The sequence below is a fragment of the Micropterus salmoides genome, unplaced genomic scaffold (assembly GCF_014851395.1).
Source record: "Micropterus salmoides isolate LMB-PRFRI ecotype aquatic unplaced genomic scaffold, ASM1485139v1 Ms_hic_scaffold_1, whole genome shotgun sequence".
Taxonomy (NCBI): Eukaryota; Metazoa; Chordata; class Actinopteri; order Centrarchiformes; family Centrarchidae; genus Micropterus; species Micropterus salmoides.
In genome coordinates this window covers 58,257,753-58,271,804 of record NW_024040040.1, presented here as the reverse complement: position 1 = coordinate 58,271,804, position 14,052 = coordinate 58,257,753, and the positions used below count along the sequence as shown (strand labels likewise).

General features: G+C 42.5%; 1 protein-coding gene across 1 annotated transcript; it reads left to right on the top strand.

The window, feature by feature from the left end:
* The first annotated feature begins 270 nt into the window (after positions 1-270).
* LOC119914188 (ankyrin repeat and SOCS box protein 5-like) lies at positions 271-13,718 on the top strand. Its single transcript, XM_038733298.1, has 7 exons — positions 271-465; positions 2,843-2,922; positions 7,908-8,015; positions 8,150-8,303; positions 12,089-12,223; positions 12,378-12,569; positions 13,110-13,718. The coding sequence occupies exons 1-7, from the start codon at positions 375-377 to the stop codon at positions 13,235-13,237; spliced, it is 888 nt and encodes a 295-aa protein (XP_038589226.1). The 5' UTR covers positions 271-374; the 3' UTR covers positions 13,238-13,718.
* Positions 13,719-14,052: the final 334 nt, after the last annotated feature.

Sequence of the window (14,052 nt, the reverse complement as noted above, 5' to 3'; positions counted from 1 at the left end):
TCCTGCATATGTAACTTAGCTCAGCTGCCAGTCTAAAACATGAAATGTGTGGTGGAGAGCTACACCGGAGTCCGAGACAGAGCTGAAGCTTCAAGGCCGCACAGGGCTGAGGATTTAGGACACAGGGTTCGGGGTGGACGTTGGGATTGGTCCATTGTCGTCCGCACGTGGCAGCGCTTGTGACACAGTCATGTGGGTTGAAGAGAACAACAACAGAGCCGTTCAGCCAATCAGATTGCTCCACTCGCTCCCAGCGTCGCCTCAGCCCGCCCCCTGCTCTCACCCTGGCTGGCGCTCCGCTGTTGCGGTCGCTGCGGTAAGCGCGCGAGGTCTGGCCTGGAGAACCTGCCGGAGTTACCTCGGAAGCTCCACAGATGTCCCGCAAAAGAGGTGCCGAGCCCGGACCGTTACCCGAGCGCGCCCCGGAGAGAAAGAAGGCCTGCTGGGGCATTCTGACCAGCCAAGGTCGGTACACTGCTGTGCTGGGCACAGGTAGAGGTTTGCTCCAGAACGTTAGCAAACGTGGAAAATGCAGTTCCACTCCTTTCATCTGTCACTTTAACTCTTTGCTATAGAAGACCTATCTGTTGGCCTACTAGAGTATCATGATTAACAAAGGCCCTGTAGTCAGCTGTATAAAACTGCGCTAAGTGCGGATCAGTGTCTGAAAGGCTTGGAAAGTTTGGAAGGTCAGATTATAGTGGGGGTGTATCCAAATATAAATTCTCAGAATTGTGAAGCCTAAAATGTGCAGCCACTTTCTGCACCAAATGTTCAGGAGTGCCTGGTGTGGCAGAGGGGCTTTGACTTGCCTGTAGTCTCATCACAAGTGTTAATGAAATGTGATCTGCTGATAGGCACTGGAAAATGTAAATCTAGATTCAGAGAAACTTTTATAGACATCATTGTTAACAGTGACATTAATCCCTGTTCAGGTTCCTGCCACAACATTGATTTGAGCCTTTTTAAAAAGCTGTCTTTGGCTTAAAACTGCATTTAAAACTCAGAACACAAAACACAGAACACAATATTACAATGGGGTCAGCCGATCAGGATGCTTCACATCCATCATGTCAGATGTGGATAACAATGACAGAATCTCATGTGACCTTTGGGCAGTATCAAACCAGTCCATCAGTCTGTGTGTTCTGCTTTCTGTTTTCTCCTCTGTGTCCTGCTGTGAAGGCTCACATTATTCATAGCTGCCAAAGAAAAGGTGCAGGGCTGGGTGAGGCAGAATGAAAGAAAGCAGAGGACAGAGGAAAGCTTGGCTGTGCAATTTGCATATTATATTATATCCATGTATTAACCTGGCAATGATAATTACCAGTAGGCCCCCCTTATCTTCTGGATGGAGCGTGTCATTCCAACATGTCCTGATCATAGTGGTGCTGGAGGCCAGGGCAATGCCATCCAGAGGAACTATATCTTTAGATGCATCACAAAGGTGTTTGGGGCCAAGGGCAATAACTTCAGTTTAATATGACTTTAACATTAGAAAATTACAGGTCATCCAGTTTTTAACATCTTGAAGACACAGTTAAGATAACTGATTAGTTTCATCTGGCTTGATCGATTGATTTTAATTGAAAAAATGTTTGGTGGCATGTAGCACCCAGAGGCCAGGGACAGAAATGTCCTCACAGGCCATCTAAATATGGCTGCCTGTCTCTGTAACAGTCTACTCTCAGCACATCATGAGGAGGCTTTCAAATATTTCTTGGTAGCTCATAGCAGAGTCAGTGGTTGAGTCAGGGAGTTAGTGGTTAAGCAGATAGGCTGGGTTAGTTTGTTAGGTTTGGCCTCAACACAATGTTAAGATTAGCAGCCAGTCTGTTATCCACCCACATCTTCACTTAGCTAGTAAGCTAGCTAGTAGTTATTTTTAGTATTTGCCACCAGTTGTCAGTGTTCAGTGTAGCTGCTAAGGCGATCTTCCCGTGGATGGGGAGAAGGGAGAAGTGGAGGTGCTTTCCTTTCTACCTCATTAAAAATGTCTTATGTCTACCAGTGGCTGGACGTGCCGTGGGGAGACGGAGATATGGGTATGTTGTAGATAAGACTGGGTTTACGTGCTGTATACTGAGGCGTTCAACTGCTGCTCACCAGCTCTAAATATAGAACCACAGGGAGGCTGCTGTGGAGGAAATGTTTTCCTTTCATTCTAATTGAGTAGGCTACACCTAACAATGATTAGGGTCATTAACAGATTATCAGACTATATGTACATCGTGATGTATGTGATGTTGTTTTGTCTTGTTTTGGCTTATAGAAAAATAAGAAAATCAGTCCGGCAGGGATTCTAAGATCATTCTAATTCTGATGTGATAGAAAATCATCTCAATATTTGATGCAGCAAAATGGTGGAAGGAAAAATATATAATGAGAAAGAAGAAATTGGATCTATTTTCTTAAACATGATGAAAGAATGCTTGTTCTATAGCAGTCAGTTCTTCACCATATAATTTCTGAGAAAGCGGACAAATATAACACTAGCTTAGACTTCCTTACAGGAATAGATCAGCTCTGTCTCGTCTAGTGTTACTAGTCACTGTGTTGTGTTGGATGGTGTCTTGTCTTTAGTTGGACCGTGAGAAACGTTGTTTTGTTCATTTGGGTACTCTGTATGTGGATGAATGTTAATAAACATAAACTTGAAATGCCCTTCAGATGATATTTAAAGTTTCTGTAAACTCAAAGTTTGATTATAGTGTCTTCAAAATGATTCTGACAGCATGACACTACTGAACTTCAGTGGCAAAATGGAACATTGGAGGAAAAAGTATTATAAATGCTTCACTTGTAACAAACTGTGTGTGTGTGTGTGTCTGTGTCTTTCCAGGGTCCTGGGCAGATCGCTCCCCTCTCCATGAAGCAGCTTCTCAGGGTCGACTGCTTGCCCTGCGCACTCTGCTGGCTCAGGTACACACACACTCACACTAACAGTTTGTTACAAGTGTAGCATTTATAATACTTTTTACTTTGCAGGTTGAAGTACTGACCATCCTGTCACTTCTAGCATTTTTAGTTTTGCACTTAGATCATAAAAGCTGTCTACCTCTTCCCCTTCAGTTAAATTAAATGTGTTATTCACACGTGTTATGTGTTATTCTGAACACAACAGCATCACGTTCACGCTGCACACAGCGAGCCCTGCAGCCTCAGTGAATTTAGAGAAGAGATCTTAATTAACGAGACAGTTTCTTAGATGCAGCCCATCTGTAGGCTGTAATTGAATTCTCCTAAGTGTATTCACATATTTAGACTATTGACTGTTTTACATGTGAAAGTGTCAAATTTACAAGAACAAAAATCAGAAGTTCCCTGAAATTAAAGTGACAAAAAAATCACTCTGATGTTTCCTTCTGAATACGTCCAATCCACGGCAGAGTCTCTAAGGTGCATGATAATATAGTGATTGTGGGCAAAACTCACAAGTTTTTCCTCACTGTTAAATCTGATTGTTCAATTCAATTCAATTCAATTTTATTTATATAGCGCCAAATCACAACAACAGTTATCTCACAGCGCTTTTCATAAAAGAGCAGGTCTAGACCATACTCTGTGATGCTATTTACAGAAGCCCAACAGTCCCCACCAAGAGCAGCACTAGGTGACAAAGGCAAGGAAAAACTTCCTTTTAAGAGGCAGAAACCTCGAGCAGAACCATGGCTCAGGGTGGGCGGCCATCTGCCTCGACCGGTTGGGGTGAAAGAGAGAGAGAGAGAGAGACAGAAAGAGAGAGAGAGAAAGAGAGAGAGAGAGAAAGAGAGAGGGATGTAAGGAGAGAGAGATGGGAGGGAGGCAGCCTACACAATATACACACAGAGGTACAGACAGTAAAGGTGATGTTGCTATAGACTAAATGAAAAATGGTACAGATATTTATAATAGTGTTAATGATAACAGTCGTAATGTTAATGATTATAATAACAATAATAACAATAAGACTAGCAACAATAGTCGTTGCAGTAGAGGGTGTCGAGCAGGAACACGGGGGCAGCAGGTGACCCGCAGCCACAGATCCAGACTCCACAGCTCCAGAGCCAGAAAACCTGCAGGAAGTGATAGGAGAGAGGAGAGAGACGAGAAAGCACAAGACTACCAGAAAGGGGAGAAGTTGTGTTAGTAACATGCAATAATGGGATGAGGTTGCATACAGAGGGAGAGAAAGTATAGGAGAGAGGAGCTCAGTGCATCATAGGAAATCCCCCGGCAGTCTAGGCCTATAGCAGCATAACTAAGGGATGGTTCAGGGCTCACCTGAGCCAGCCCTAACTATAAGTTTTATCAAAGAGGAAAGTCTTAAGCCTACTCTTAAATGTGGAGATGGTGTCTGCTTCCTGAACCCAAACTGGAACCTGGTTCCACAGGAGAGGAGCTTGATAGCTGAACGCTCTGGCTCCTAGTCTACTTTTGGAGACTCTAGGAACCACAAGTAACCCTGCATTCTGGGAGCGCAGTGCTCTGGTGGGGTAGTAAGGCACTATGAGCTCTTTAAGATAAGATGTTGCCTGACCATTAAGAGCTTTGTAGGTAAGAAGAATGATTTTAAATTCTATTCTGGATTTTACTGGAAGCCAATGCAAAGAAGCTAAAACAGGAGAAATGTGATCTCTTTTCCTGGTTCCTGTCAGAACACGTGCTGCAGCATTCTGGATCAGCTGAAGAGTCTTAATGGACTTTTTCGAGCAGCCTGATAATAAGGAATTGCAGTAATCCAGCCTAGAAGTAACAAATGCATGGACTAGTTTTTCTGCATCATTTTTAGACAGGATGTTCCTGATTTTCGCAATATTACGTAGGTGAAAAAAGGCGTTCCTTGAAATTTGCTTAATGTGAGACTTAAACGACATGTCCTGATCAAAGATAACTCCAAGATTCCTCACAGTGGTGCTGGAGGCCAGGGCGATGCCATCCAGGGAAACTATATCTTTAGATAATGCGTCACGGAGGTGCTTAGGCCCCAGAACAATAACTTCAGTTTCATCTGAGTTTAGATTGTGAAGTCTAAGGCAAAGTGAAGTTTCTCTCATAAATGTGGGACTATAATGTCCGAGAATATTCAAGTTTTTTACTTCTAGATTAATCTTGGAAATTAAATTCTGTCTCGGATTATTTCCCCTCTCCACTGTCTCATTACAGTGGACCTTATGTGCAGTTGCACCTTTACGTCTTAACCATATTACACATAAAAGAGCCCATAAAATGCATAATAGAGATCTGAACTACAATAAGAACACTGTGAAGATAATTAGGCCACAAATTTACTCCATGTGATGCCATCAAGCCGCCCTGGCTTTGTCGTCTGCCACGGTGTTAGATTTGGCCGTTAACGTGTCTTTAATCTGCTCATATCCGGACACTATCAACATGCATTCTTCTGGGAAAAACAGAGCATGCGCTGTTGTGAAAAAACTCTGCCTGCACGGCCGAACACACCCCTTTTATGAGAACGCGCACCAGCTCCAATTAAGTTAACACTGACTCAATTAACCAACATCTTATCCACCGTCGTAGTACCGTTTAACTCCAGTGTAGGCTGCCAAAGTTTGTTAACTTTGAGAAATCTGTGTAGGTGAACTCCCTTTGTAGTACAGGCCCGTGGTCTGCAAGGGAAACAGAATGTATACAAAATATAAAAACACAAAATGACATCAATAACAAACTGTACAGCGTTAAGGCAGGGACACGTGTTACAATTGCTCAGCTGACTCTGAGTCTGGTTTGAGTGTGATGATTTATCGGACCAAGTTGGACCGGGAGTCTCACAAGGATGCTTTTAAACATCACATGTCCTTCTGTGACAGTGCCCTCCGCAGGGGTCCAGGTCATCAACCCACAGGAATTTTGTTTAAAAAGTTCAAAGGTCATTAATAGTGGCAGCCTTCAGACACCTTTGCATAAAACTACTGACCCTTCAGGATGCTGCTGCCAAAAACTAACTGAAGGATAATATCAACTCCCTGTATCTTTTAGAATGCATTTACAAATCTTTCGCTTCGTTTTTAAGGCACTAAATGGCCTCACCCTTTTAGATCAATCAAAGTTTTATGATCATATCAGATGAGCTATTTTGTGTTGCCACAATGACCTAGGGATGCTACTTTTAGCCACTACACCACAAGATTATAACACATGCACAACACTGTCTTTCAATGTTAGACTTGCTGACTCAGGGGGCAGTTTTAAATGACAACTCAAAATCTTTTTAATAGAGCCTAATCTAGTGATCTTACTGAAGGAACTGTGTCAATGCTATATTCTAAAAAGTAGCTCATTTTCTGCCTTCCTCCTTGTGTGTGTGCATGGTTTTGAACTTGTGTTTTCTGTGTTTTTGTTTTTGCTGCTGAATTGTAATGTACTGAACTGTCTTCCGTGCATGAAAGGTGCTGTATAAATGAAGTTCAGTCATTAATTCATAGTGGATATTATTTCTGAATGATGAATTTTAAGACCTATGTTTGCTTCAACAGTCTGTGTCTTCATGTACACATGGTCTGTATAAGCACATACATTGCATAGTTTGGTTTTCATACTTCCAACACATAGACATGCATTTTAAACTCCACATCCCTCAACAAGAAAACAGATGAACTAGTGGTTCCTGTCTGTTTATTCAATCCATTTTCCTGTTTTGTAATGCTCTGTTTATTAGATTTTAAAGAGTGTGTGGGGGATTATTTTATTATGTGTCTGTTAGAATGGCCACAGCAGAGGGCACAAATAACTGAATGAAAGGAAAAGAAAAAACAGGAATTCTAAATGGATAGAAACATGACACACATAAAGAATCACAATGGAACATGTTTCTGATGCATATATGCACAGATGGTCTGAAGGAGGAAACAGAAATCATCCATTTTGTCCTGTTCGTAACAAATGGCTCCTGACTTCTAAGTTGAAAGTAATTCTCTCCATTACATAAATATTCTTCACCAGGTCAATCCATTTGTCAACAGCATCTATCCTTCGCTTTATTCCTCCACTCAGATTCCTCCTCTGTAATCAAGGACATAATCTGGGTTGTTTTAAATGTGTGTGAATGTGTTGAGTTCACTTTACTATCATTTTGGTGTTTGCAGTGTTTTGTTCCACATCTGAAGTGAACTAAAATCCCATGGCTTATTGTTATCAAAGAGCTGGCTGAATGGCAAGGGGTCATCACTCATTGAATTAACTGGTTATCGTTTCCCATCTCCTGCTCAATTTCTTTCAGTCCTGCTTTATAATATCTACAACAATACCAATCCATTTTCTACTACTCTGGCAGTCCCCACAAGCTTGGCCAGCGATCACCAGAACATGTCAACTACCAGAATGCATCATTATATTATTGTATGTTTTATATAATTTGACAAATAAACCACCTCATGTACCTGCAAACAGCAGTTTTTATTTTGCATGTATTATTTGTCCCCTTACAGTAACGCAATATTGCTTACTGCAATTTTCAAATCGCAGGAGGTGCAGTATTTGTGAAAGGTGAAAATGTGTAAAAATACCATATTTAATGACAGTTGTGCTGCAGAGATTTCCTGGCCTACACATCATATTCAACAGACTTTTTTTGGTACAGATCCCCTGAAAATGGCACCATAATCATTTAAATGTTTTCTTTAACGAAAAGGAGAAGAGTAATGTAAACATAGTCATTTTCTCCAAATCGTCAGTCAAAATAATCACAATTAGATATTTTTTCAAAATCATTCAGCACCACTTTACAGGTTATTCTCCTCCTTTGTTGAATAGCACATTCTACAAACTATAAATAAATACCCTAAAGACATGTGGGCTGGAAAATGTGCCAGTACTGAGTCAATATCGTTCACTGAGAATTTACTGAAATCAGAATGACGGACTTTAATGACAACTAAAGTCATAATGCTGCGTTCTTTCATTTTTAGGGATATCACGCCAACATTGTCACAATCGATCACGTGACTCCTCTCCATGAAGCCTGCCTGTCAGGACACGTAGCCTGTGTCAGAGCATTAATAAATGCTGGAGCTAATGTAAGTAATCGTATCACCACCATTATTATGAGTGTGGGAACACCATAAAACAAATGAGCACGGTCAGTAAACAGCTGCTGTTGCTGCAGTGACTGTGGTGTATTGCTCACATTGTTGTGTGTGTGTGTGTCTAGGTGAACGCTGCTACCATTGATGGCGTCACTCCTCTGTACAACTGTTGTGCCTCTGGGAGTGTCGGTTGTATAGAACTGCTGCTGCAGAATGGAGCACACACCCACACATTGCAAACACACTTCCCCTCGGCTCTGCACGAAGCCTGCAAGAGAGGTGAATATACAGAACCTGAAGCATGTATAGACTGAAAGCTCAGTATCTATGTGTGCTTATAGTTGGATTAGTCTGGGTGTGTTTATCCAGGCATCCATCTATCATGCACAACATCACAGAATGACTCCCCTCACTTCTGTATGGTGGCATTTACAAAATGAAACTGATTGGCTGCAACATTTAATGTTATAATGTTTAAGTACAGTGGAAAAGGTCACATCCTGATGACAGCATATTAAGTGTCCCACTAGGGACTCTAATGGCGCTTTTCCTTTACCAGTACCATCTCAACTTGACTCTACTCGACTCGGTTTGGCCTGCACCATTTTCCATTGCAGATAGTACCCAGAGATAGTACCCCTCAATGTAGCTGGTAGTCATAGCGACGCCACACACAACTGCCGCGACGAAATATTCAATGCGACACACACACCAGCGATCCACACAGCTTTCTCTTTTTTAAGTTAAAACGTTTCAACATTCCTCAGAATGTTCAATTCAATTCATTTCAATTCAGTTTTATTTATATAGCGCCAAATCACAACAACAGTTATCTCACAGCGCTTTTCATAAAAGAGCAGGTCTAGACCGTACTCTATGATGTTATTTACAGAAGCCTACACAATATACACACACAGAGGTACAGACAGTAAAGGTGATGTTGCAATAGACTAAATGAAAAATGGTATAGATATTTATAGTAGTGTTAATGGTAACAGTCGTAATGTTAATGATTATAATAACAATAATAACAATAGGACTAGGAACAATAGTCGTTGCAGCAGAGGGTGTCGAGCAGGAACACGGGGGCAGCAGGTGACCCGCAACCACAGATCCAGACTCCACAGCTCCAGAGCCAGAAAACCTGCAGGAAGTGATAGGAGGAGAGAGGAGAGGGACGAGAAAGCACAAGACTACCGGAAAGGGGAGAAGTTGAGTTAGTAACATGCAATAATGGGATGAGGTTGCATACAGAGGGAGAGAAAGTAGAGGAGAGAGGAGCTCAGTGCATCATGGGAAATCCCCTGGCAGTCTAGGCCTATAGCAGCATAACTAAGGGATGGTTCAGGACTCACCTGAGCCAGCCCTAACTATAAGCTTTATCAAAGAGGAAAGTCTTAAGCCTACTCTTAAATGTGGAGATGGTGTCTGCCTCCTGAACCCAAACTGGAACCTGGTTCCACAGGAGAGGAGCTTGATAGCTGAACGCTCTGGCTCCTAGTCTACTTTTGGAGATTCTAGGAACCACAAGTAACCTGCATTCTGGGAGCGCAGTGCTCTGGTCGGGTAGTAAGGTACTATGAGCTCTTTAAGATAAGATGTTGCCTGACCATTAAGAGCTTTGTAGGTAAGAAGAATGATTTTAAATTCTATTCTGGATTTTACAGGAAGCCAATGCAGAGAAACTAAGACAGGAGAAGTCTATGAAGATTCTCAGTCATCCAGGTCATAGTTATTCAACGAAGGTTAAAATCAAGGGCAACTGGACTTGGTTGAAGATACTGGAAGACGTTTCGTCCCTCATCCAAAGGACTTCTTCAGTTCTGACTGACTGGCAGGGAAACTCAGCTGTTTAACCTCAGTGGGATCGATGACCCGGGCCAACGACCCCACTGAGGTTAAATAGCTGAGCCCTAGATTTTAACCTTCGTTGGATACAGGAGACCATCCCCCAACACTGCTGGTACTCAATGACTGGCAGATGAGCTGAATGGTTTCTATTGTAGTTTTGAAAAGCCCACAGTCACACCTCTCCCCCACTCCAACACCATCTTCAAACAGTCACCTTCCCCCACTGCCACGCTCTCACCCCCCGTCTCTGACCCCTCACCTGCACTCAAGATCTGTGAAGAGGACGTGAGCCACCTCTTCCAGAGGCAGAAGATCAGGAAGTCTCCTGGCCCAGACGCCTGAAAATCTGTGCGGACCAGCTGGCCCCCATCTTCACTCAGATCTTTAACAGATCACTGGAGCTGTCTGAAGTTCCCTCCTGCTTCAAACACTCCACAATCATCCCGGTCCCCAAAAAACCTTCCATCTCTGGACTGAATGACTACAGGCCCTGACTACAGCCCTGACATCTGTAGTCATGAAGTCCTTTGAAAGACTGGTGTTTCACCTGAAGGACATTACAGGCCCCCTGCTGGACACCCTGCAGTTTGCCTACAGGGCTAACAGGTCAGTGGATGATGCAGTCAACTTGGGTCTGCATCACATCCTGCAACACCTCGACTCTCCAGGGACATATGCAAGGATCCTGTTCATGGACTTCAGCTCTGCGTTCAACACCATCCTCATCAGTGCCAACCTGCCCTCCATTCAGGACTTATACATTTCCAGAGTCAGGAAACGGGCAGGAAACATCACTGCAGATCCATCTCACCCCGGACACAACCTGTTCCAGCTTCTCCCCTCTGGTAGGCGCTACAGAGCACTGTACGCCAAAACCAACAGACTCAGGAACAGTTTCTTCCCACAAGCCATCACTCTGATGAACAGCAGATTTCTGACTCACAGTGTCAGGAACGATTCCTGTGCTATAATCCAGTAACTCTGTCTCTATTCAGCCACCTGTTTACTGGTTACCACTTATTATTTATTTATTCACCATTCTCTATTTCAGAGCTGTGCATACTACAAGGTACAAGGTAGTTTATTAGTCATTGTACAGCACAGGCTGCATAACGAAACACAATTTGGAATTCCTTCATGCTACACACACAACATATTAAGTGTAGGCTTATATTAAAATTTGGTAACATATAAAATAAAATAAAACAGTATATACAGTTATTTACATAGGCTACACATATACACCCCAAACATTCCACAGTGCGTTTATTGAATTTGAATCTGGGGTGAATGGAAACAGCAACAACCAGATGATAACATGAAAGTTTCATCTTCACAATAAACAGTCTGACATTTGGGAAACAGAGTCCATCTTGACTGCATTTGAGCACCAAGCATCATCGATGTAAAACACAGAGTCCACTTACTCTCATCTTACGCTGACAGCTCGGAACATGGACCTTCTGCTGAGTGCTTGATCCGGGATGTTGATGGGGCAGGTCTCTGTAACAATGCTGCCTTGAGACACAACAGTCTCTGAATTCCGTTAGCTAGTCAGTAAGAGTACCATTTTGTCCAGACCAGATCTCTAGGAGCAGAATTAAGTCCAAGCTGGGCAAGCTTGGCTCCTCTCCTGGCTCTTTCCTCTCCTCTGAGTGATCACTGCACCCGCCGTGGCGCGTGTTCATATTGTCATATTTTTATATCGTATATACTGTATACCAAATCCACCTACCTCATGTACATAACACCTGCACATAATACTTATTTATTCCAGAATCCTTTGCACCATGCTCCATCGCACTGGGTACATCTGTACATGTATGCATATACATGTATGTGCACATATATATCTCATCTACCTCTGACATGTACATAATAATAATAATAACAATAATGATAATAATAATTTACTCCTGCATCTGTTGCACTCTGCTCACTACACTATTTGTCTTATAGTGTGTATATTTAAATCAAACACACTATAGAGATAAAGTGTGTTTGATTTTTATTATTGTGTTATTGTATAAGTAAGCACATTGTGAGCAATGTCCAATCCTGAGTCAAATTCCTCGTATGTGTACACATACCTGGCAATAAAACTGATTCTGATGAAAACAGAGCACAAAGTACTGCTCAGTAAAATGAACTCTGCAGGGAGTTACACTTCAGCATTGAAACATTGTGCATGTTTCATCATTGTGTGTGTGCAGGTAATAGCCAATGTGTAGAGGCCCTGCTGTCTCATGGACAAGATCCAGACTATGAAGTGTCCCACTTGGGCTCTCCTCTGTACATGAGCTGTCTACACCGACACCCTGCCTGCTCAAAGATTCTGCTGCACAGAGGTGTGGATCATTTACTGCAACCTTCTGTCATTTCAACTTGTGGGACACCTCCTATAGTGGGAGCAGACCCACAGTTTGAGGGGCCATTGCTTTGGTCTTTTTGGCATAGAAAATATTTAATATAATTTATTACATTGCCTCTGTCCTCCTCTAGGAGCCAGTGTTAATGTAGGCAGAGGAGGGGACAGTCCTCTGCATGCAGCTGTCAGACAGGACAGTGTTGATCAGGTGTCGGTGTTATTGGACTATGGAGCTGATGTCAACATCAGAGACAGCAACAATCAGCGACCTGTGGAGCTGGCACCTCCTGGTGGAAAAACACAACAGCTGCTACTGACATTTGAAGGTACTGCAATATCCTTACCGCTGTGATTCTCAGTAATGATGCAGGGCACAACTCAAAATTCAAGCTGAGCTCTATCACAACAGTAAGAGGAAATCACTCTGCCTCTTGTCAAAGAAAATGTCTTCTCAAAGAAGAGGTACAGAGATAAAGATGTGATGAATCAACATGGCCACAGAGAGAAAGATCACATGTAGTCTCCCTCTCCTTAAATACACTCAAGTACAAAGAGACAACAACAAATGGTAGGCTGCAAACAAACGGCAAATCACATCTGGAGTATTAGCATAAACCCAATGCCTATTCCTGAGCTGACAAAAGGAATGCAAATGTATATAGCATCAGAAATGTCCCCCTACTCTTCCATTGATCTGTGTTAAAATCTCACCTACAAGCTCACAGACATTTATTATAGACCAGGATCCTTTGATTAGTAATCACTTTTTAGCCAAAATCACTGTGACCAAGACTTATTTTCCAGAGTTAAATAAAATGAGTCCTAAGAATCTGCAACCTAAAATTTATTTCTCACACTCTCTCTAGTTTCTCCCAGGAGTCTCTGCCAGTTGTGTCGTCTCCAGATCAGGAATCTGATTGGTCGATCCAGACTGACGCTGCTCCCTCTCCTTCCTCTCCCTTCACTGCTCACTCAGTATCTGGAGCACACGTAGGATGATGGGCACACATGCAGCATGCCATTGAAACGCAACTACAATTCAGATGCCATTTCTTTAACATTTGAAATTTAGATTTGCCAAACCCCTTATCAACCACTTTTCATGTTAACATGTCACCATGACTTTAACTGAACGCTGTGTGGAGTGTGGCTACTGCAACATCATTACACCAAAATACAGTCAAGATTTACACTGTACACTGTACTGTGGTGCATAGTACACTGCCTTTGTGTTGCTCAAACTGACACAATCTCTGTTTAAATGTTTATTATATAGAGAGAGATACCTTTTCTCTTATAGATAAATGTCTGACTAATCCAGACTTTGGACTTTTGGCTCTGTATGTTGTAAAAGCACAATATGTCATTTTGTGAATAGTGGAATTTATTTTCCCTCTGCACATGCTGGCCTTCAAGTATCTGTATGGATATGATGGATATGTAAATACCAATAAATGATCCATGGCATGACCTCAGTGACCTGTCCAGCAGCAGCAGTGAGCAGGGAGGAGGGTTACGTTGAGTTTGCTAAACCAGTATACAGGGCCCAGAGACTGTTCAGTTGAAAGGATCTCAGTGTTACACTGTGTGTGTGTGTGTGTGTGGGGGGGGGGGGGGGTTCATGATGTGACTAACACACTTAATAAGTAGCGTAGGGAGATTCTCAGTCCAAATCATGTGGTCTGAAAAGTAACCTGCAACTTAATTGTTCTGCTGTGATGCTTGATAATGTATTTCCATGAAGCCTCTGTCTAAGGACAAAAGAATGGTGATGTGTTACTGAAGTCTGAGGTGATTCTGTGAGGTCTG

Bases quoted from the DNA above. Each gene is read 5' to 3' on its own strand.
- LOC119914188 (XM_038733298.1), top strand. From the start codon at position 375: ATGTCCCGCAAAAGAGGTGCCGAGCCCGGACCGTTACCCGAGCGCGCC. The intron at 8,304-12,088 runs GTGAATATACAG...GTGTGTGTGCAG, and splicing joins GCACGAAGCCTGCAAGAGAG to GTAATAGCCAATGTGTAGAG. The intron at 12,570-13,109 runs GTACTGCAATAT...CACTCTCTCTAG, and splicing joins GCTGCTACTGACATTTGAAG to TTTCTCCCAGGAGTCTCTGC.